General features: G+C 39.4%; 1 protein-coding gene across 5 annotated transcripts in view; it reads left to right on the top strand.

Moving 5' to 3' along the window:
* Positions 1–24,426, top strand: part of PTPRK (protein tyrosine phosphatase receptor type K) — a 420,549-nt gene that overhangs the window by 333,140 nt on the left and 62,983 nt on the right. For all 5 annotated transcript variants that reach the window (XM_075087593.1, XM_075087592.1, XM_075087590.1 and 2 more), the window contains exons 9-13: positions 6–115; positions 1,351–1,552; positions 4,289–4,394; positions 11,388–11,661; positions 14,616–14,652. In XM_075087593.1, the coding sequence (XP_074943694.1) occupies positions 6–115; positions 1,351–1,552; positions 4,289–4,394; positions 11,388–11,661; positions 14,616–14,652 (729 nt within the window). The remainder of the gene's footprint in view (positions 1–5; positions 116–1,350; positions 1,553–4,288; positions 4,395–11,387; positions 11,662–14,615; positions 14,653–24,426) is intronic.

The following is a 24,426-nucleotide window of genomic DNA, read 5'->3' as shown; positions in this document are numbered from 1 at the left end:
TGTAGTGCCAGGCCCTATACCTGCCAAGTCGGTGAAAGGAACTCCTTTTGAAGATAAGATCTTCCTCAACTGGAAGGAACCTGTGGATCCAAATGGCATCATTACTCAGTATGAGGTAATCATTAAACAGCTAGGATAGGGCTAGGAAAGTACGGCAAGAGGGGTGACTGACGGTGGGTGTTAGTGCTCTGTAGGCAGCTATTCAATTATATGCTGCTTTCATTTACAGAAGACTGGATTTTGTGTAGTAATTAGATGTTTAAAAATCATAATTGTGGTGCATATGTTGTTGGCTGGCCAGCCCTGTCAAGTGGCTTTGGCATGCAAGTATAAAATACTAAAATCTACGTGGGAGGTGCTAGTTTTAAAACTCTTGAATCATTACTGTGCATCCTTCCAAAGCATTGACAGCCATGATCTGTGAAATCTTCTTTGTTGGAAGGCAAGGTTACATGAAAAGTAAGAAAGTTATTAGATTTGGAGCACTGTTTTTTAGCTTTGTCAGATCTTTAGATATCATCCTTCAAGGCAACCTCCATATATATTCTAAAGCGTATTTAGTATATGAGCTTTCTGGGGACCTCCGCAGGAGCTTGGAAGGAAACACAAGGTGATTTGAGGAACAAACACCATCCTCTCCAGCACTCCTTTTTTTAAAGGGGTAGAGGATGTAATTTTGTGTACTAGTGAATTGTAGGGGGAAGACAAACCAACTAACCAAACAAAACCCCTTAAATCTGTTTGTTTGTCTCTTTAACACTAGCAAAGTTCATTAAATAGTGTGGGTTAAGCCTGGTGGGCAGCTCAGCCCCACTCAGCTGCTCACTCCCCCACAGTGGGATAGGGGGAGAATCGGAAGAGCAAGTGTGAGCTTTTCTGTTTTAATCACAAATCCAAAACACAGCACCATACAAACTACTATGAAGAAAATTAACTCCATCCCAGCCAAAACCAGTACAGTAAGATATCATTCCTGGCCTTAAATATATCACCTTGGTTTGCACAGCATTTAAACATGATTATTAGAAGAGGAGAGGGAAATATATTACAGGAAGTGAAAAATAAAGGTTTCTGGTGGAGATGGGGAGGATAGTGGGCAGTTCCTAGCTTAAATGTAACAGTGCAATTTTCTGTACATGAACTAAAATCACAGAGAGAGGTGAAGGGCACCTGCATGGCCTTTCAGGAGAAGCAGGCTCTACAATAACATACGTCAAGTCCTCATGGTATCCCCAAGATAGCTGGGTAGATAAATGAGCATGTGTCTTTTATTTCCTTTCCAGCCAAGCTAACCTAATCCCCTTGTGCCAAAAGCTGTAGTAATTGTTACAAAAATAATTGTTTTCACAGGTCAGCTATAGCAGCATACGGTCATTTGATCCTGCAGTTCCAGTGGCAGGACCTCCACAAACCGTGTCAAAGCTGTGGAACAGCACGCACCACATCTTCTCACACTTGCATCCTGGTACTACTTACCAGTTCTTTATACGTGCAAGCACCGTCAAAGGGTTTGGACCAGCAACTACAATCAATGTAACAACCAACATCTCAGGTGAAAATGAAAACAAAACAAAAAAAAGGTGTACATGTATGAATGTTCATTGGTTTTCAAAGGGTTTGGGGTCATTTTTTGTAAGACTTGAAAAATCAGGAAATGTGAAAGAAAACCCCCCAAAAATCCTATCGTATTATGAAACACTATTACTGAAAATGTTTTTGAGTGTATTTGCCAAAGATTAGCGTAAGTTCAGGGATAAATCATTGCATGAGGCGGAAATTGCACACCTGTGGTTGTCAACTGTTTGATTTTGTATAATCTTGTACATTCATCTAAAGATTTTGAAGTGCTGTATAAACCTTAACTAATGAAGCCTTTCAGCACTCCATAGGTCACTAAGTACTATATTTGTTTTGCAGATTAGTAAAGTCAGACGCAGAAAATTAACTAACTTACTCAAGGTGACACCACTTAGCAGCACAAAGCTATTACAGAGTTGGGGCAATTGGGAGGAAGCATGAATTTCTTTTGCCACGTCCGTATAGGTCTGCTTCCTCGTGCCTTTATTCACTTACTGCATTGACCAAGATTGACACCATTCATCGAAATAACACACTGCAAACTCTAGAAGAAAGTAACATCAAGTGGAATGCTTTGTATTTTTATTTTCGTAAATTTCAATATTCTCAAGGAATAAGGTAGTAGCTTATGCAGATGACAGCAGAAGATAAGTCAGTGCTATATCTAGAGAGACTGTTGATTTTATGTCATGGCGACTTCAGAGCTTAGCAGAGATCAAAGAAGTCAGTAATTTAGAAATGTAAACAGCACAAAGCTGGATATTTTCCTTATTACCTGCCATAATTAAACTTATATTGCCCTGTAAAGGGAGGTTAATAATGTATTGGAATGCACCTGCCATTTCTGTAGGGAAACTACTCATGTAGTCTCCTCACCCAGTTCTCAAAAACACTCACATAAATCAAAATGTGAGAAAATTCAAAGCAGAACTGCGTGTATTATGTAGCAAGTGAAATGCTATAGTCATAGTTAACTGCAACATTTGCTCAATTGCATCCCAGCACATAAGTATCAGCACTCCTCATAACCCAGCCCCTTCAAAAAAAACCCAACCAACCAAACCACCAAAAAAACCCAAGTGCACGTTCTGTTCTGTTTATCTAGCTATCAGGCTGTTCTGAAGTCTAATATTTTACTCAGATTCTTTTAAGGTCCTTGTGTTTCTTCACAACAAATTCTAGTTCCTAATTTTTCAGGGATAATGGTGGTACAGAACTTGCATGCTTGTCTTCTCTTCATAGGAGAGAAAAAAAATGGTGTAACTATGTAATCTTGCTAGCATGTCTGTCTCCCAAATGTTTCGGTATTTTGAGAATTAAGCACCTCAACATGTTTGGATTATTTAGGACTACAATATGTTCAGGCTTTTTCAGATGTGCACTCTTTTTCCACACAAAAATTTGGGGAATTTTGTCCAGAATCCAGTCTACCACACTTTCTAGACAGAGTATGGGTCTGTTATTTGGCAGAATATGGTTAATATTAGAAAAGCTCAAAGGCAGGCTGTGACACCCTTTGTATCTGAATTTCAACACGTTTTTTTATCTTGTGTTCTGCTGAACTGTTTCCTGGTTTCACTCTGCGTACCTGATACTTTTTATAAAGCAACACATATGTTTCAGGAAATGCTAGCTTTATTTTAATTAGGAGTTAAATTATTCCTTTTAACCAAGCTTACCAGTGGTTGCCTGGATCCTAGTGAACATGATGTAAATAGTAATTTATAAATGAGCATTAAATGAATATTATTTCTAGAAAATAATATTTCGTGAAATAAATTTTTGTGTTCACCTAGAATCTGGGACTAATGAAGCAAGGCTTTTAATCTTTCAGTACTCTTCTATCTATTGATATATTTACCGTGAAATTATTATGACTTAAATGATTGACATCCTGCTAGGAAACATCTCTTTTGTGAAAGTTCATCATTCAGGCGTCATTTTATAGAGGTACAGACACATATTTTTAAAAAATTCAAATAGTTTTCAAGTTTGTTAAAAATTGGTGATTAATAGAAATCTATTACTTTTCTGAATCACAGAAAATCCTGTTTCTTTCCTTGCACTAGAGCTGAAGTCAGCAACAGTATTACCAGTGAGGGCTGCGACAGGTTGTGCAGAAGATTAAAGGTGGATGGTTGAAGTGATCACCAACACCGACCATCCAACCCACAACAAGTATTACTGCCACAAATGCCTAGCAGCCAGTCCATTGGTGAATCAGTTCCTGAACTGCTTCTAGTTTTGACTTCGTTTTTTCTTAATACCCTGGGCTGAAAACTGCAGTGATTCAGAAACTGACCCATGAACAGCTTGGCCGTCCACTGTTAGAAATGGAAGGAGAAATGGGCACGGGAATGGATTCCCCCACCCACTTCTAGTCCACATACGCATGTCTGTTGAAGCCAAATTTTCCTGCAGCCTGGCTGGTATTGGCCATGACATTTAAGAGGAAATGTGAAAGGCTCTGAAATTGTTGGAGGAGTAAAAAGGTGGTAGAGGTGGGTCTTCAAGATGGTGAATATAGTTGTTTTTAAGGTAGAAAGAGCGAGGCCAAATTGGAATTTTGTAGTCTTCGTGTTTCTTGGTAGTCACCTCCTCCCTCTGTTTCTGTCTTACTATATTGTGAGCAGCCACAATCTCATGAAAAGTCAAAATGTTTTCACTGATTTGTTTCCCATTCTTTTCCTTCCCGCTCAACATTAATCAGCTCCCACTTTACCGGACTATGAAGGAGTCGATGCATCTCTCAATGAAACTGCTACTACAATAACTGTACTCTTGAGACCGGCACAGGCCAAAGGTGCACCTATCAGGTAAAAAAAAAAAAATCTAAAAGTAAAATTAAATTAAAAAAAAAAATATATTTTTTTGAGTTTATTATATGCTGTCTTGCAGCTCATAAAACTGTTCATTTCCAAGTGATATTCATTTGACATTACTATTGTTTTTCTCAGCCAGACTGAGCGTACCAATAGATCTCCAGTTAATATGAAAAAATTCATTTTTTTTCTTTTAAAGATAGTCATGACCTGAATCATCCAGCTGTCTGTCCTGTTTGATTTAGGGTCCCCAGGACCACCTTCTATCCATTATAATTTCATTATATTTTCTCACAGTCTCTCTGAAATATGAGGTTGAAAGGTGTTTGTCAGAAAGCGGATTTGAAAATAACACTTCCTCTCCAGTGCTTCAAATCAGCTATTCTATAGTATCTATGTATGATTGGAAAATTGGAAGCTCAGAGGAAATGGGAGAATAATAGTGATGAATACAAACTATTTGACCTTTTTCCTCTCAGAGTGCTTCTTACTAGAAATCATGTAGCAAGCTATTAAATTTTATTTGGCGTGTCCCATAATCATATTAAAATGTTTCATTTATGTTAACTTTGAGGCGTCTTTCCCTTTCTGCTCTCTGTTGAGAGATAATTTAATTCTGTTTGCAAAGATTAGTCCACATCCTGCTCTTTACTTCTACTTGTTAGTGCAAAAATTTTGTGATATTATTTGATTCCATTTGTGTGTTACTCATGTGGCTGCATCAGCAATATTCAGGGACAGGGTTGACTAATTGGGGGTTAATTAGCTACTGAGCATCAGAACCTTTTCACACTCATACCCTTGTGACATTTTAGAGAAAATACAGGCTAATGCATTTCATTCTGTGTTACATTAAGCACATCACCGTGGCTCAGCTGATGTTGACTAATGTGCCAGAGCCCTAAAAATAGAGGGAAATTAACTGTTTCTTACATCTGTTTCCATTAAGAGGAATGTATGTTTTACCTGGATATTGTGGGGATGAGTCACGTACCTATAAGCGTTTTCATATGCCATAAGTCACCCTTATGATTGATGTGATCAAGTTATTTATATTCTGTCATAGAAGACAATCCAGATTCATCCCTTTTATGCGGGATATTGATGTGTTATATTCATAAATAAAATTGTAACCCCATACTTCATTAGTTTCTGAAAGATCGCCCTGGAGCAAACCTAGGATATTTTTGGGTGTGAAGAATGATAAAATGTACAGGACTACATTCGGTACAGGACTTGGATTCCTGAAACAGGGGTTTTGTTGAATTGATACAGTAGAAACCAGAGCTGTGATCTGAAAATGCTCCCAACTTACGCAGGTGCTTAAACTCACTATACGCCTTTGTAGGTCCTTTTAAAAGCCTCCCAGGTGTCCTGCTGCTGGCCATATCCAAAGCTGTCCCTGTTGGAGAAATGCGGTCTCTCTCTCTCATCTAATCCATGCCAAATCCTTTCGGTTTTGTGTGTAGTTCCCCAAGGGGGCTGGTGTGTAGGCTCGTCCAGAGCATGCCTGCCAGACACCACTGGGATCTGCTGAAGGTGGTGCTCATCTTCTCTACACCAACTGGTCTGTGGTCACTTGGGCAGGCAGCGGGCTCCCGCCTTCAGTCTCGCCGCTAACCTCAAGGCGGGTCAGTCTTGCTTGCTGGGTTTCTCTCCCAGGGGTTTTCTTTTGCAAACTGGTAGCTTGATGGCATCTGACTCGTACCTGGCTCAGGGAGCTCTGGTTTCTCTGCTCTCTACTGGCAGCCAGGTAACTCACTGCAGAGTAAACCTGCAGCACACCACCTCACTTTTAGGTCTCTCAATTTTCCCTACAGCATCCTCAATCCGATGGCATGAGCTTGTCACTGTGGCCTTTGAAGGTGGCAAAAAGGATTTATGTACTAAATGTGAATAGTTTGATAGCGATAGTTTGATAGATTGTTAACAACTGTTGTTTGAATATGTTTTCAAAGAAGTATGTCTTACTTCCTGTCTCACATCTTCCCGCTCCACTTTAATTAGTTTCTAAAATCAAAGACAATACATTAAATTTCTAACATCAGGAGGCCAAGGAAATAAGTCCTCCACCATAACCGGAGAGCTGAGCTGTATTTTTAAAACAAAAGAGGTGTTTTTTCCTTACCCTGAATGTGGAGCATTCTCCAGGGGAATGCAGAAGACATGGTCCCATTCCCTTTCCTGAAGTTATGCATATTGCAGTCAGGTATTTTGAGCAGCTTCTTAATAGAGGTGATAAATGTAACACACTGAAATTCTGAATCAATTCAGTGCATTTTGCTAAACTTCATGATGCATTTTAGTGAAGCTTCACTCCATCCACACTGCAGTGTTTCAACTACAAGCTGGCTTGCTGCCTTAATGAGCGTTACAAGGTAAGGGGGGAAAAATGCATCACTGTGCTTGCAGCTGTGATTGCATAGAAGGGACTCAAATGCTGCTTTTTACCCTGACGCTGACAAGTACAGTAGCTTTTTGAAGGTTTGGTTGCACCTAGTCCTTTAATCCCTGGAGCTGTAGATGGTCAAAATATAATTTAAAATATAATTTTATTTAATAGCAGTAGGTCCATGTTTAAAAAAAAAAAGAACAGAAGGAAAAAAGCTTAGTCTGATACTCTTTGCTTTTACAAACAGAATTATACTATGATGAGACTTTGTTGTACCTCAGCCTCTCCATCAGCACAGCCCCCCAGGAAACAGATGTTCCTTAACTCAAGTGTAATCTATGTGCGGCTGTCAATCATTTCTTTAAGACACTACATGCCATAGTCGTCAGTTTCAACATGACTCTAATCATAACTTCCCTGTCAAGTGCTATCGTGTAATCTCTAGCATTCTTTATGGCCTCCTGGAGTTCTAAACCAAATTACAAACTGGAAATGCAAAGGGAGACAGGGCTGAATGGCTCGGGCTGACTGAAGTGCGTACCATTTCACCGTCAATCTCATGGATGACATCCCAGTCAGTAGCATCAATGATGCTTCAGTGATTCATTTGAAGACGTGATTTGTCACTGTAGTTTTTCGAAAGGGTCCTAACTGAGCACCAGCAAAACAATCTTCTGTTTTCAAATCCTACTGCAGATGAGGATTACAAAGCACATATATCAGAATCAGCATAGATTACTTTTTAATGATAAAATTTATTTTATTTGAATGGTAAAGTGTTTTTCTCATACCTCCATATGCAAAATCGGGTTGTTTTCATTTTACAAAAAGGCTAATTAAGTGGACCGTGGTAGGGAGCAGCTTAAACTTAGTTGTCGGTCAGGATTCCAAGAGCTCAGGTTGTAACTTGGGCTGTCAGTCACTCTGGCATCTATCAAAGGAGAGGATGCTGTGTCTCCACCAGACCTGTGAAAGGAAATCTCTAGCTGGTATTAAAGCCTGGTCAGAATAGGGCTGAAGTATGAAGAACATGTTAATCTGTACCTGTTGAGAGCCTGAATTTTACAGAGGGACCTCCTTAGGCTGTTTGTATCATCTTGGTCAATAGGGAGGTTCTGTGCATGTTTTCTTAAGTAAAAGTTTTTTGACATAAAAAATAGTTTCCTCATACAAAATCTCAACAGAGGAGCTCGTCACCTGTTAGATCTTCAACACTTTCTCCACTTACCTGGCTGTCTCAGACAACTGTTTGGCCTTTATAATCTTAGCATCTTATGTAGAAGCTTCTGAAATTTGTACTATGCAGAATAGCTCAGAATTTATTTTACTCATCAGGGAGAATTAATATTGTCATCTAGGTTTTCCACCCCTCCCTCTTTCTTTCTTTTATTCTTCGTTTGCTGTATGGGAAGACTGGGAAAAAATGGTTATTGTAGGAATTCCCTCAGCTCCAGTCACAAGACAGCTCTCTCAATAATTGAATTCTCACCGTTACACAAAAAATGTGCAGAAAACATAAGACAATTGAAGCTAGGATTGGTAAATATGTAAAAATGCAAGGATTAACAGAGCACATGGCCTTTAAACTTCTACTTACAGCCTGATATCAGACCACATTTACAGCCAGTGAACACCCTGCTTTTCAAATTGCAAATTTAACACATCCTACAGCAGGGTGTCCTTTCTGAACACTATTACATGTACATAGAGTAACAGTGCTGCTTTGGAGACACTGTACTGTTAGTAAATGGCTTTAAACAGATGGTATCACAAAGGGCCCAGAGGTAAATGACTGTATTCCTCCGTGTCTTGTTAACCTATAATGTTGCATGAAAAATACTGCCAGATCCCCTTTCCAAAGAGGATAAGCACATCTTTTATTTAAAAGATACATTTTAAAAATTATATTAAAAAAAAAAGCTTTGTTGGAGACTTTAAAGACTTTGTCATTTGCTCTTCTTCCTTTAACTGAAAGTAACTCTGTAAGTGCAGATGGCTACAATGCGTGTATCTCTTATTTTCTACATTTTGAAGCTTTTCAGATGTAGGGGCCCAAAAGGTGTTATTTCTGGAAGCATATTTTATTTAAATAAGAGCATATTTTATCTAAATTATTTGAAGATTTTTTCAGAACATTGACATTTTATTGTGATCTTATGCTTAAGATTTTGCCATACCTTTTATATCAGATTCAAAAATTACTGCATATTTTTAAAGAATGCTGATAAAAGGGACTTACCTAATACCTAACTCTCATGCCCTTCACCTTTGATTTTTTGGTTTACTTCAGTCTCTGAAGACACTTTTCCCTTAATAAGGATATACGCCTTAAAAAAAGGTGCCTCATTTACTGCTTAGCCTTTAAAATGAGGGGTGAAAAGGATTTAATTTGGGAACTGTGGTAGATCTAATCTTCTGAGCTGCATGACAACCCAGGCTGTTCCAGGGGATGGTTGCCTCCGTCACGTTCAGGCATCGCGCTGCCCTTCCGCTCTCTCTGCTGTCTTTCTCCTCCTTAAGTTGGCATGGTGTCACAGATGACAAGTTTCCTGCTCTCCTGGTACTTTGGAGAGCAGAATTTGTGTCAGTCCGGTCCTCTGGCAGCTGAGAAGGCTGCCGAAGAGGGGGAGCAGAGGCATGGTGTCTCTGTTCCCACTACTCTCCATTTGGTTGGCTGCCCAGTTGGGGAGCGGTGGTTTTAACCCTGCCTGGGTCCAGGGCCAGGCCAGGGAGGAGATGAACACCAGTAGTCATTTCTTCTCTTGGGACATTATAATAAAAAATTATTTTTAATATTTTTACATCCTGTCAAGTCTGTAATTTATCAATGCTTTTAGGTTTTATTGATAGTACATTGAATTGGAAGTGTAAGATTCTGGGTGTGCAGAGGTCCTGTGGAAGTGATTTGTCGGTGCAGGCTGCATTAACTGGGTATGGTTAATGCATAGATAGAGGTTACCACAGAAGATGATTTATAGCCAAGCTCAGTTCACAGACAGTTTATGAGAAAGAGTTCCCTGGAACTAACTCATCAGTTTTTGTTTACATTCTTCTTTTTACCTGGAGTTTCAAAAATGAGGTGACTTTTTATGTTCCTCTTGGTCACTTTGAAAAGGAACAGGCTTTCCTCAATTTTTTAGGTGCTAGGAAAAGGGGGTGCGAACAACTTTTTCAGCTCTGGAGAGATATGAAACTAATTTCTTATTTTTAGTTCTCTCCTTTCTTCCATTCCCCAGTATCATACTTCATCTCTGCCACTATAGTTATGGGGGGTTTCTGGGCAGTAGCAGCAGAGAAAATCGACAAAATAATTTAATGCTGCCCTAGAAGCTCTGACGTGAGGAGGACTTTGCCTTTGCGTTTTGGAGTCCCTGCAGCAAGGCAGTGACGCTTCCAGAACTCTCTTCAATTTTACATTTCCTGTTTAGAAAACTGTAAAACAAAACTAAGACAGGCAATTCTGCCAGTTTAATTGAATAGCTTCAGGTCTTGTCTACATGCTTAGGCGTATTTTCTTGCTAATCTCTCCTAAGGTTCTCAAATGTATCTGCATGTAAATGAGAAATTGTTTGCACCTATGCACATGTGTGTATACGTGCATATGCGTACATATAGTTCTTAACATCCAAAAAAATCCTTTTTCTCCTTTTTTTTTTTCCCTTATAAACTGAATAATTGCCTCCTGCTCTCAGTACATAAGTTCTGTACTTCTGCAGAGCAGAGGAAGCTGCTAATGAGTTGGTAACATCCTGCAGTTAGGTAGTTCCCCTAAAGGAGAAAGAAGAATTATAATTACCTGTTCTATTTTGGGCAGGTGATTTTGAAAAGTGACCAAGCCACGGATCATTTCAAGAGAGGTATTGGGAGGTTGGGATGGTGTTTTAATAGGCCAAATGCCATCCGCTTCAGCAATTTGTAATGTTTTATCATTGACAACTGTAGAGGAATGAGGCAGTCTATTTTGGTGGAATGGACAGATTTCTGTCCATCTGTGCTTGTACTACAGCATGTCACTTGTACTTTAGATCTGCATAGCTCTGAGCCAAGATAGAAGCCACAGCAAGGTCAAGAGGTGCAGAAGACTGTCAGCACATTCTGTCTCAAATGATATGACAACTGCAAATTGGTGCTTCAAGCACAGCCTGGAGGCAGTCATTATGTTAGGCCTTGAAGCTCAGCTTTCTCTAATATCATTTCAAAGGGAAATGCTAATTTCAGATGGTTCCAATTAGCCAAGATTTTAATCTATTGTAGTCAGATTCATTCCTGTGTTTCTTCAAAAGAAAAAAAAAAAAGCCTGAAAAAAAATCTAAATGTTGTTAGGAAGTTGTGTATAGATTTGTATTGTTTTTCCTGAAAAAAATGGATGCTGCTTTTTTCCAATGGCTGAATTAGATAGCTTTGCAATATTTCTAGCCTTTGTTTCTTCTCTGCATCCATGCATCTACAGTCTTCACCTTTTTTCTTTTCTTTTTTTTTTTTTTTTTTTCTTTTTAAACTTACATGAAGCAATTGGGTTAATATTTTTATGAGACTAGAGAGCTGACTGTAGCAGGTGACCTTAAATGTATGCTGGCCTTCCTCTGTTTCACTAGTGCCTACCAGATTGTTGTTGAGGAGCTGCACCCGCACCGAACAAAGCGAGAAACGGGTGCCATGGAGTGCTACCAAATCCCCGTCACCTATCAGACCGCTCTTAGTGGAGGTTCGCCGTATTACTTTGCTGCTGAGCTGCCCCCAGGAAACCTGCCAGAGCCAGCCCCCTTTACCGTGGGTGACAACAGGACTTACCAGGGTTTCTGGAACCCGCCGCTGGCTCCTCGGAAAGGCTACAACATCTATTTCCAGGCCATGAGCAGCGTTGAGAAGGTAAGCGCCAACCCTGCCGTTCTCCTGGAAGGAGTCAAAAGACATGCCCGTGGTGACAGTTAGGACTGTTGAAGTTGGACGTAGTTAGGTGTTGGCAGTGGCTGTAATCCCTTCCGTGCTGTGACAGCACGGCAGAGTGCCATTCACATTTCACACCACCCTTGTATCATAGTAACTGCTACTAGATGAGAGTTTAATACATCTCGTAGTAATCGCCTCAGCGAAGTAATTTCAGTGCTGTGACTGCCTCCTCAGTAAATAACATCCACAGCTCTTTCCCCAATTCTCAGTACTTGCGCACTTCAGAAGATTAAATTACTGCAGGATAAACAGAACGTGGGCTGCTCAGCAAGCTAATAAAACGCTACAAACTTTTTCAGACTCCCACACTGAATGTCAGATAAAAAGTAAAAATTTGCTTGAGCAAAAGTAGCCCCTGGCCCATGGCACGTTTTCTAGAGCCTTTCTGAAAAAGTGTACTTGAGGCTTGCTCCACTGCTGTGCAGTAGTAAGATTGTGGCTGTTGCTCACCTTCATTACCTTACCGCCTTGGTGTTTAATTTTTAACTCTGTCGCTGAGTACTGCTGCTGGCTGTCTGTGCATATGGAAGGAGGAAAAGTGCCAGGGAGGAAGGTTCCAGGTAGGAAGAACAACCATGGCTCTGCAAGCCCCCTGATGTTGCTCTTGAATGGTTTTTCCTCTCATAAATGAAGAATGGAGGAGAGGGAAATTGTTGGTAAGGAGGGAAAAGACGGTAGGCACAGAACTTTCAGATATTTAAAAATTTAAATTTTTTATTTATAGTTTAGAAATCTGAAGGAAATCAGGAAGTATCCAGGCAGGTCAGAAAGGAGCTAGACAGAACAACCAGATCGATAGCCACTGAGACTCACCAGAGCCATCAGGAAGGAGCAGAAGCCGTGTTTACCCTTCCTTATGTTTGGGTCTCTGCAGTGACTAAGCAAATCCTAGCTAACAGGTAGCCTGGCCTTGGAGCCTTTTGAAGAATATCTCACCTTCTACCTATGGTTATGAAAACTGCATATGCATCAAGTCCTAATGGGGAAAAAGCAGGACCTAATGAAACTGTATTGGAGCTGCTTAGAACTGGAGGCTTCTTCTGAATGCAGAGACTGTTCCCTCTCTCTAGTTCTTATCTATAAACCTGCATGAAGCAAACAAAGCCGAATAAAAGGTAACTGCTAGTCACTCATTCATATCTCCCTCACCTGCTACATACATTCCCTTTGCTTTCGTTGGCTTCCAGCTCAATAAATTGTAGGAAATTTGTTTCATTCCCCAAGAAATAAATGGGAGGGAAAAGTAAAACAAAAATGTTAAACACAAAAATAGATCTTTATTTTGGTTTTTTACATTTTGACAGATGAGTAGAAGATGAGGGAAGAATACATTATTTTTCACTTTGACTTGATTTCAGCTTGTGAGAGAGTTTAATCCTAAAATGGTTTTCTCTGGTATGATTTAAAACTTTGGATCAGATTTCTGTTCCTAGAGGGATTTGGCAGGGGTTGGGTGGACTGCACTGTATTCTGCCAGGACAGAGATCTAGTGGTTGTAAGGTACCCTCTGAGCTGCAGAATATTTAAACAGGTACTTTACTATAAAGCAGTGGGCTCACCAGAATAGTCAAGGGGAAGTAAAGTATGCTCGGAAATACACTGTAGGGTCAGGATGAGGGTTACTCTGTGATTCTCACAGACATTTTTAACAAAAGTGAAGAAGTAAATCCAATAACTGGGGAGAATGCTAATTAGGTAAGATTAGATAAATAAACTTTGCGGGACTTTCATTATCGAACACTTAAGGGAAGCCTCAACTCACAGTTTTACTCACTCTTTACAAGCTGTGTTCACAAAACAGCACCAACATATTTTACCTGTTGCTTGGGAATCTTCAAGAGGAGAGAGATGCCAGAGGATGTGTTTGGGACGGAGTGCTGGGGGGTGCAGGACTAAAGGGAGCATATTTTATAGAATGAAACTGTCATTATTATATTTTCTAATTAATTGCTAATATTGTTTGGAGTGATCTAATACAGCAGCAGCTGCATCCTCTCATGCAACCTTATGCTATTTCAATATGTTTGCATTTAAAATGACTGCACATTGTACAAAAAGGTCAGAAAACCCATTTATGACTGACCCTTGTCTGTTCAAGTTGTCCACATTGTGCATAACCAGGTCATTTCTCTGTTCATTTGTTTCAATTGCTGACCAAACTTGGGGGCGGGGGGGTGGGGGGTGGGGGGGAGAGGATGATGGATGGATTAAAAACATAAAAATTGTCTTTGCATGTGCGACTTCTGAAGCACATCACTGTCAAATTGCTGTCTTTCCTGGACAGAATATATAGTTTGTAGATTAACTGTGTCATATGTGAAGGAATACCTGGGCTGCTTCTATGCTAATTCCACACTTAGAAACATGAGGGAGCATGGTGCTGCCATGCTTCAGGTCGCCCTGTTCAAGACCATCAGGATGCAGCAACAAATTAGTTTGGACACAGTGCTGAACAAATGTACCTTCTCTGCTGCATGGTGCTGCTGGAGGTCAATGCTGGCTTGGGATTTCTGTGCCATGAAATAAACAGGAGCACGAGTCCTCCCCTTTTCTTCCAATGCACCCTCTCTATTCTTATGGCATGATTTCCATTTGATTTGAATAATCTGAAATTTGGCTACATCTGGGCTGTCCTACACCTTTTCTTCCCATTGTTATCCTCTACAGTAGAGATCAATGCCTAGATTTCATGCAGCTTTTAAAGAGGCAGAATCACTCAGCCTCCTCTCTCCTGCTGAATCCCAAGCCCTGAGCCACCTTGTTGGGTTGCCCCAGCTGATCAGCACATCTCAGATGAATTTATGGAACAGGGAGGGGCAGCAAGAAAAAACAAGCTGATCTGACTGTTTTCTTTACTTTTCCCTCTTCAACAGGAAACCAAAACTCAGTGTGTCCGAATAGCTACAAAAGGTAAGAGGTTTGTCCCTCCAAGCAAAGTAGGTCTTTTTAATGAAATGTGGAATTTCTGTTAAATGTTTGAACAAAAGCCAGTACTATCCCTCTCTTTTGAGCCACGTGATTGTCTGAAAATGTAGTGGGCTACTGCTTTTTATTCTTTGGTATTGGGCCAAGAAAGTACTGTGGTAGCAATACTCAGAATTTAGACAAAATAAGTACTCCTTTGTTTTCCCTGTCTGTGGTTTTCAAGATCTGCTCTTCAGCTGCTGGAGCATTGCAGCAGATAGATTAACTGGAGACCAGAAAGCACACTTGATAAACTGTCTGTTATGCTAACACTTACTTCCAAGCAGGGGTGGAAATAATTTAAATGAAGGACAAGATAGTTAATTTTCCTAAGTAAGAGCTCAGTGTTAGCTAGACATAGGGGAGGGTTGATTTGAGGAAGGCTTGTGTCTTTGACAGCAAGTGAGGCCCAGGGCTAAGACTGGTTGCGTAGCTGTGAGAATAAATCATACTGACCCCACATACAGTGGGTTAATCACATACTGCTCGTTCAGAAATGCTGTTTCATCTTCAAATGAGGGCTTAGTTGTTCTGCTTATTGTTATCTTTTGCTTTGGCTGTATTTATAGCCATTCATTTTGGTTGCTTGATTGTGTCAACATGAGAGTGTTTGATAGACTTCGGCAGCATAAACAAGAAAGGAGCTTACAAATGCTGAAAGAGTACTTGCAGAGGCCCAGCACTACTTACATTGTCTCTTTCTAATTGCTTATTGATATTCAGCATAAAAATAACTTTAGATATGAGCAAGGGGGCATTTAAAGTACTGTGGTGGCACATCAGCGCCATTTTTTCAATCGCTTTTTTCAATTTAAAACTTGTTCCAGTTAAAAGCTGATGCCTCAAATGAGGTGGTATCAACAAAGTGTTTTCTTGAGAAACCAGAAAATAAAATGTACTTCTCAAGATGTGCTAATATTTTTGTCAACTGAGGTAAGCTAATAAAAACAGGAAATTAAAACCGTGAGCTAAGTCTTCTGTGAAAAGTACATCAGCATGATCTTTCTTATGTTTACCTGGCAAGATTAAATGTTTGAATTAAAATATATTTGCATAAACATATTTATGTACCATAAGCATGTATTGCTAGAATTTGAGTGAAGGGGAGAATCTTGAAAGGCTCAGAAATATCCTGAAGTACTGCAGAAATACGGAATGAGGAAGAGGAGAGCACTGGTCTTTGTCATCATAGATTTTCTGGATAGTAGTAACAAAATAGGGAAGGAGTTCACCTGGCTTATGAGGAAATAACTTTTTACTTAACTGTATTCAGTCAACTGATGTCAAGGCAATGTTGACAGGAGCAATAGTCCTGGCGGTTGCTTGTATGCCTTCCTCTGCCATAACAGTCACCTGCACCCCGATGGCTGTAGTCTGAAGGAAAGGGGAAATGAGTAGCACGTTTCTTACCGGTGTGCTATAAATCTTGGCTTCGCTGCTCTGGCTAAAGACATGTTTTCGTGAACTAACTGCATTGCCTGTCAGTATGTCAGTGCTATACTCCTCAGATTTGGAACTAAAGCCAAAATGTTTTCTCTGACTTTTTCTGTTATTTTATTTGATAGATGTGAAATGTGGGGGGGAAGCAATAGGAGCACATGCTTTCTCTTGCTCTAAAGGAATGTATTTAGTAGGGAATCATGGCTTCAAAGTCAAGTACATTCATACCTCTCAAACGAGTTATACTGGTGTTCTAAATAATTTTTAAAGAGCTGACACTGAGATTTTTCTTGTGTTTTCATCATAAAAATAATACCACGATTTGTTGTCCTTGAAGCAAAGCATACTTAATATATTGATTTATGTATGTGTTCATCTGGTTAGGCTGATTTTTTCGTAGTGTGTAAGTTTACTTTGAATCATTGACCTAGGAGTCATCTGGTTACGTTTGTAATATATTCCTAGGGAAAAGAGGACTGTCTCACCTTACCTAATGCACCCCCGTAAAGCTAATGTACCCCTTTAAAGTCCAGCAAATTGTCTAACCTATGTATTCAGTTATAAAAGTAGTGTGTAGTTCTGTGTCATCTCCTGTGACTTGAAGTAGCCTACAGCTGGCCAAACTGAATTTTGCCTTGAACATGTCGAAACAGCATTAAAAATCACAGAGAGCTGGGTGGAAAGGGTGGGCATTAAAGGTGCATGTAAAGGCAAGACAAATTTTCCTTGGTAGTGAAGCTGAGTATTGCCAGCAAAGGCACTTTCTCATTTTCACCTCGTTCAAGGGTCTGATGTTATCTACTGTGTATAGTCACACGATAGATACAAAGGTGGAAAAAAATATGGTAATAATCTCATAGTTTGGTGCTGGAGAAGTTCATACCCCTGAAATTATAATCTTGATAATTTGACTTCCTTAAATGCATTATTTCTTGTCTTTTCTTTTCTTTTCTCTTTTTTTTTTTTTTTTTTGCTTGGGCAGTTCCCTATTAACATAATTTACATGTATTTTAATGCATAATGGGTTTTTCATGTATCATTCCCGTGGGTTTCCTTCTACCTTTGAGAATTGATGGAATAGTTTATTGGTGTCAAACTAATGAAAGTCAGCACATTTAAATTGAAGCACTCATACTTTTTCAGTCCCTATATTCCACGTGCAGTGTTCTCATGCGCTTCTGATAACAAAATGCACTGAAGTGTGAACTCATCTAAAAGGTGGTGCCAAATCATGACTAAATATGTTGCTGCCCCTGGTGTGTCTTGAAAAAAATGTTTTTAGAGTAAACTGAGAGGCTTACTAGGATCTGGAGTTAAATTTTTCGTGGAAGAAAATGTTGGAACAGCAGCCTGAGCAGCTCCTGTGTACTTACAGCTGAAGGATGAATGCCAGAGTGATTCTGTGATGGCCCTGATTTAGGGTAATAACAAGATTCCCCTTTATCTGGACACCTATTTCCACAAAGCTTGTAAGAATTTAATGACTTGGTGACTTTTGCCCTTCTGCAGATTGCACTGAATTGGTCAAGAGAGTCCCAAGTTATTAGATGTGGCAAGAGGGTATGAGTTGTGCACGTACACAGTCCGTTCACATAAGCTTTGATTCTTGAGGAAACCAGGTTAAAAATAACTCCCTGTGACACAGGTGGTGGGTAGGACATACCTAAAGCACCATTTCCACTACAAGTATAGCCCACAAAATGGAGGAACGGAACCATTTTAATTCTTTGGATACTTTTAGCCAATACTACCTTTGTCTGTCAACCTGGATTTCCTTCCCATTCAGATGCTCTTAGTAACCAGTAATCATCAATTTGTTTAAAAAAACAAACAAACAACAAAAAACAGTTAATTGTTCTCTGCCTCATTATTTTTTAAATCTAGGTAGTGGCATTACCCAGTCACTAATAATCTGGTTTCCCACACATACAGTAACTGAAGAAGGGAGAAAAAAATACCTTGTTTTCTGAAGTGCAGAGGAGGGTACAGACACTTAGGTAATAGGTCAGATAATCATTAGGAACTGAAGGATGGAGTTATGCTAGGAAAGGTGCATTATTTGACAAAAAAAGTAACGCGTAATTTCCTGTAGAAAGTTCTCGAACTTACTAAAACTAATTTCATAAGGCAGAGTTCAGCCGTTCCGTAGAATCATAGAATCATTAAGGTTGGAAAAGACCCTCAAGTGCTCATACCACAATGAATCTGTGACAACTGAACCTGCCTAACCAAAATATTGCTAGAGGAGTGAATAAAAGATGCACAGTTCCCATAGCATGCACTTCAGAGGAACACACGATGTTGATGACTGATCAGTCACATCTTGGAGTTGTGTTTGTGTAAAAACTTGAATGAGTTTCCAGTAGCACACGACGTTGGCATTTCATTTTACAATCTAAAATGTTACCGACTTCTCAGGGAATGGAACTAGATTAACATGGTCAGAGAAGAGTGATGCTTCAAATTATTTAGCACGTAAATAGACATTTAAGAGGACAGAAGGGACAGCAGAGCTGTTATTAAGCAGAGAGTATATGAAGTTGACATTTCTGACAGTTTCTAGGCTGCCAAGTTTGAGGCTAACACTGATTCATGTGTATGCTTTTGTTTAGGGGACGAGAGAAAAATACTGAAAATTTAATTAGAAGAAATCTACTGTGGCAATAAATAAAGAAGTGGTGGGCCTGGCAGCTCTATCGTGAAGTAATTAGAAGGAAAAAATGCGAGTCCAAGGTTTCTCACTCTGTGTTTAAGACATGAACTTCATCACCTTGGAAATTATTTTCCCTTGTGGTTTTCATTTGTATTATTAGTTCAGGCAGTGTAGAACTTCTCTATCTCTATGCACATTTGGTTCATACAGATGGATGAAAATGCCGTTTGAGATGATGCGCATCTGGAAGTAATTGTGAAATAGCAGAAAATGACTTTTTAATCTGATTTAAGGAATAAAAAGGTCTGGGTGGTAACATTTCAACTGCAAGTGTGCATTTAGTCCACTGTCATTATTGGTCTGAATTCATTCCCACAGCAGTTGGGGATTGATCCAAAGGCTTTTGATGTCAATGGGAGTCCTTCCACTGACATTAATGTTCTTTGGATTAGGTCTTTAGAAGTCATAAAACTGTCTAGACCATAATTATTTCCTTGAAATTGTTCCTGATGATGATTCAGCTCTTAGGGAAATTTGCAAAAGTCAAGTCACCTCCTGTAGCAGGATGCTCAGGTATGTCTGTTACTGATTAATGCACAAATGAGGGAAGATGTCAGAGGCTAAATGTATATGGAACAAAGCTTCTCTCACTATTGTTTTTAGGTTTGGATCAATGCTCCTACAATGACTTTAGCTGTACCGTCCTAATAGGCACTGGAGACCTAAGTGGCAATATATTTTGAGAAGAATGCAGATGTTACCTAAGTCACATCTTCCTTTTCACTCATTCGTCGGAAAAAGCTATTGATATGTTTAAACTTCAGTGGTCTTTTTAATATAATGTCTTTTATCTCACGAAGAGGAGGCTTTAAGTGACTTGGCTGAGGTTTCCGAAGACGCAAACAGAATATTAGCGTGGCATATTTTCCTCCTTTGTATGTGAAATTGCAGTAGCTCACCAAGCAACCACATCTGCCAGTTCTGATAAGTGATACCTTTGGTTGTATTTGATGCTGGTTATAAAAAAAGCAGTTAGCTGTGAGATACCTCCAGATTTCCAGACACAGAACCTGTAATGTGGGTATTTTCATGTATGTGCTGGGAGTAACAAAATCATGGAATCCAATTACCAAAATCTGATTAGAGTAAAAAGGAATTTAATGTTACAACAGCATTTATTAGGTGAAGCTACCTGATTGATATGCATAGGACAACAATTTTCAGAGAATGTGTTTCCCAATCTTTACTATATGGCACCGAAGAAAAGTACCCTTTCCTGCTTCTTGCTTGACATCTCTAAGAAATAAGGGTTCATTCTGAAGGTAACAGCAAAAAACTCAGGATTGCTTAATTGTTTTTATGCAGATAACATTGCCTGAGCTGAACCATTTATTTTAACTGTATTTGAGAATAATTATGATCAGAAGTATTTTCCAGTTTCTGTCCCCTTTCCTAAGTCTTCAGGAATGTGGGTTTGTTACTATATTTTTGAAAGAGTAGTTGACTATTTTTGGTCAGAAAAGTGTCATGGGTGAGTAAATCTAGTAAATACAGTTAATAAATTTAATTGCTTTACTGGAGAGCTTTATTTGTAAATACATTACATAATGGATAAGTGTATTATACGCAAACGTTCTTTTATTAGATTTAGTTTAGTTCTGAAAGTTAGCTTTTTTTAAATCAGTAATTTTTTAAGAGGAAAAACTAGTGATAGATTTCAGTGTATTAGAAAACCCAACCATTAGAATTAAGAAATTTTTAGTCCAAAGATATAATAAATATTAGTTTTCCTTGATTATTATTGTTTCGGTATTTCTTTTGGCCTAGATACTTAATGAATTACTTTGTGCAGATGCTATACACATATTGAAATCTTGGGAACTATAAAGGTTCCCTAAAGAATAAGAATTTTAAATATAAGAATTCAGGTAGAGGATTCTAGTTTATATTTAAATATTGGAGAATTAATGTTGGTACATTACCTGCTCTAGGTGAAGGATCAGCATCTTAGCATATATGTTCTTCTAGTAGGTGTCTGGTCTCTTCAGCCATTAAAAATATTATTTCATTAATCAGATTGTGGGCATTGACAGTTTTGCATCCATTGTTAAAGAATATGGAGACGTAAAGGTAGAAATTTACTGTTTTTACAAAACCCATTAGACTTCTAAATGCAGTAGAAGATCCTTGATTCCCTTGATAATAGACATGCAATTAACATTACCATTTAAAATGGCCATTTGCTAATACTGCAGGTTTTTTATTTCAGCCCCTCTTTTTTTCTCACCTTTTATCATTTCTTACTTTTTCTCATGTCTTTACCTCCACTCTGTCATATTTAGCCCCATTTCACCCGGACAGCGTGTCCCCACATGCTGTGGTTAACTATACCATTGGATAAAATAGCCCCTTGCAATGCCTGGGATTGAAGAGCGTGTGAGGTGGAACAGGCAGAGATTGATGCCTCTAACATACATCTCATGGCTCACAGGCATCTCATGCGCATGTGTGGCCCAGGAGCGACAGGAGTTTGGTTTATCTGTGCAGCAGCAGAGCTTTAGAGCAGCCCCACTGAGAGACAGCGCTGTTTCATCTTTTCAAAAAAAGGAGGAGAAAGGGCTCTTTAGGAATTATTACTTGTGTTTACATCCAGGTAGTAGCCTTCAGCCAGAAGGAATCTTTCTCCAATGGGTGGGCGTGTCAACACTGACAGTCCAGAGTAGGTTTTGCCATACACACATCATTGACGTATAAGTCGAATTCTGGAATTCTGTACCCAATAAAGCAAACAATTGCTGATGCTAGAAATACCCCTACATACAGGTATCTTAACACCATTGTTAGTGCCAGTACAGAAACTACAGTTCCAACTGGATGAGGTCAAAATCAGTCGTGTTTAAAACGGTTTCCAGGAAATGGTGCGTTAGTTTGGAAGTTTTTCATATACACACATTTATTGGATTTGGAAGTTTATAGAAAATGCCTAGATTGTTTGGAAGGGGTAACAAAAACTTGAATGGCGCTCCAGCAGTGATAGTATACTCTGAGCCCTAGCTGATCATCACTGTCCCATAGCTCTGATGTGCTCTGATTACAGAAGACATCATAGTTGCATTCAATTATGAAATAGCAGCAGCTTCCTTACTGTGCTACAACTTAGCACTGGTGAAGTAAAAACCATGTATGTGGCAGATTGATGATATGATTAATAATAATGAGGAGTTGATTTCAGTAGATCACACATAAGCCAACACAGAGAGAAAATCAAATTCTTAAGAGAGTATGCATGGCTGGTGGTCACAGATCTGGTGGAAAAAGTGCCTGCCAGCAGCTCATGGCTATCCCTGTTACAAATGACCTATCGCACTGAGATTAGCCAACAGTAACAATCTTAACATAGTCAAAATAATTTTAAATGTTTCCTAGATTAGAACAACTGCATGAGCAGTTCTGAAAGCAGGGTAGAAATGACAGTATGTGCTACAGAGAAGTAGTGGTGAAAGGCAAGGGGAGGTAGTCTTCACCATCTTCAGGTGCAGCCAGAAGGTCTCAGGGAAACTGCTGGAAAAAATGGAACCTCAAGGTCAAAACTGCTTCGGTCTATCTACAAAAACCAAACATAAAATGTTATATTAATATGTGACATCTTAGCGCAGAGGTGATAATCTCTGCAATTATCCATCCTTCTTTTAACAGCTACCTAGCATAGAGATATTTTGAATAGAAGACAAAATACCTTTAAGCAATAAAGCTGCTTACTGTGCACCTGGACAGGAAGAGGAAGCAGAACTTTGACTCCGAAAAGAATGACACTCAAAGAACGCAGAAGTTCTTCAGCAACATCTAAATCAGAAATGTGGTTATTGATTCTTATGAAAACTGTTTATGGCACTAAAATCAGCATCACTGTGTTTCGCTGTTTCTAATTGAACACTTCTAACTAAATGAAAGGAAGTTCCACCTTGTTGTCATGAACATTACAAGGATTTATTAAACTATTTGCTTGTCATCTCTGACAGAGTGCTAAGTGAAGTTCTACAGCTAGTCATCTAGAAACAAGAAGCAGCATTGCCAAGTGTAGTAGCACTTCCTAAACACTGTCGAGTGTGTTGCAGAGCAAGTCAGTATGGTTGATTGGCACTGCTGCCAAATTACTCAAATACGGAGATTGATGCTTTGTCAGCTGTGTAAGGAGGCAATGGCTCTGAAGTTCAGGGCGCAAACTGCTTTCTGCTCTGATGGGAGGTTTGCGCTAGCCACTTTACTTCTAGAAGGATCCTGACTGGAAGGGTGCGCAAATGGACCTTGCAGGAGGGACAATCTTTTTAGAAATTGTGTGGTTATCGCACATCTGTCTGTTGGAGCAGGAGGAGACAGTTACACACACTGTTAAAGCGATTTTTATATCCAGGTAAATTCAAAGCATAGGGAACAGAATTACGACACTCTGTGGTTTTCAGTGCTATCGACTTTGGAAGCGTGTGGAGGCTTTTGTGCAAATTCAGCAGCCTGGAAGGGACCGTGATTATTCTCTGTGCTTCACGGTGATGTGGTGATAAAGGTGCTTGATCAGGACGGACTTCCAGAACCCTTTACTGTCAAAGAGGTCACGAAACAGATTGCATCCTTTGCCACTTCTGATTAACATTTGCTTTGTTGAGTCAACGGGAAAGGTAACCACATTCAGTACCGTACAGATGCCAGAATATTTAACCTGAACATTAAATCAGAGGTCCCATATCTGCTGACTTGTGTTACTTGCTCTTTGCTGATGACTAAGTATTGGTTATTCACACATATGTAAGCAGACTACATATTATTGATTGTCTCAGCCTCTCTGCCAAGTGGTTTGGCCAGGCCATTAGCATAGAAGAAAAAGAGATCCTGCTCTAACCTTGCTGTGGTGGAAAATATCCTGAGGCAGTAGTCTGTGCTGACAATATGCTAGTAAAATAAGTGAGAACAGCAGTGCTACTTCAGCAGCACACTTCTTTCAAAACACCACAGTTAGTAGCAAAGTCATGCAGGGAATAGCAAAAGCCAATATAGTATTTAGGACATTAAAGCAGCATGTCTGAAATGAGAGACATCTGGCTTCCCACAAAAGGAGACATCTATTGTGCATTAGTTGTTGCCACTCTTTGTATAGCTACAAAGCTTGGACCATTTATGGTCTCCACATTGAGCATCCAAACCATTTCCAATGCACTGCTTTCATGCCCTGCTGCCATAAAGCTGTGGGATGTTACCTTGTATGTTGCACTCCTAAATTGCTGTCACATTATCAGCACTGCAGCAAGGTTACAGGACATCCAGTTATGCCAGACCTAGTTCGCATGTTGGACAACAGATTGCCCAAAGCATGGGCATGGGTAGGTGAGATGCAGAGAAAAGCTCAGAGGTTGCGTAATGAGGTGGTTAATGACAAGTTTAAGGCAAATCCTCAGTTATGTGTCATCAGTTTCACAGTGTGGGAAATCATATCTGAAATTTTCTGCTCTGGCAAAGAATAGATACTTATGCCGTCATAACAATCAAATAAAATCAGAATGGCGCTATATGGTATAAGTGAATATTGTAGCAAAACAGATTATATCTGTAGACTTCACAGTATCATGAGAATGGCC

This window comes from Phalacrocorax aristotelis, chromosome 3 (genome assembly GCF_949628215.1).
Source record: "Phalacrocorax aristotelis chromosome 3, bGulAri2.1, whole genome shotgun sequence".
Lineage (NCBI taxonomy): Eukaryota > Metazoa > Chordata > Aves > Suliformes > Phalacrocoracidae > Phalacrocorax > Phalacrocorax aristotelis.
This window is presented reverse-complemented; position numbering and strand designations above follow the sequence as displayed.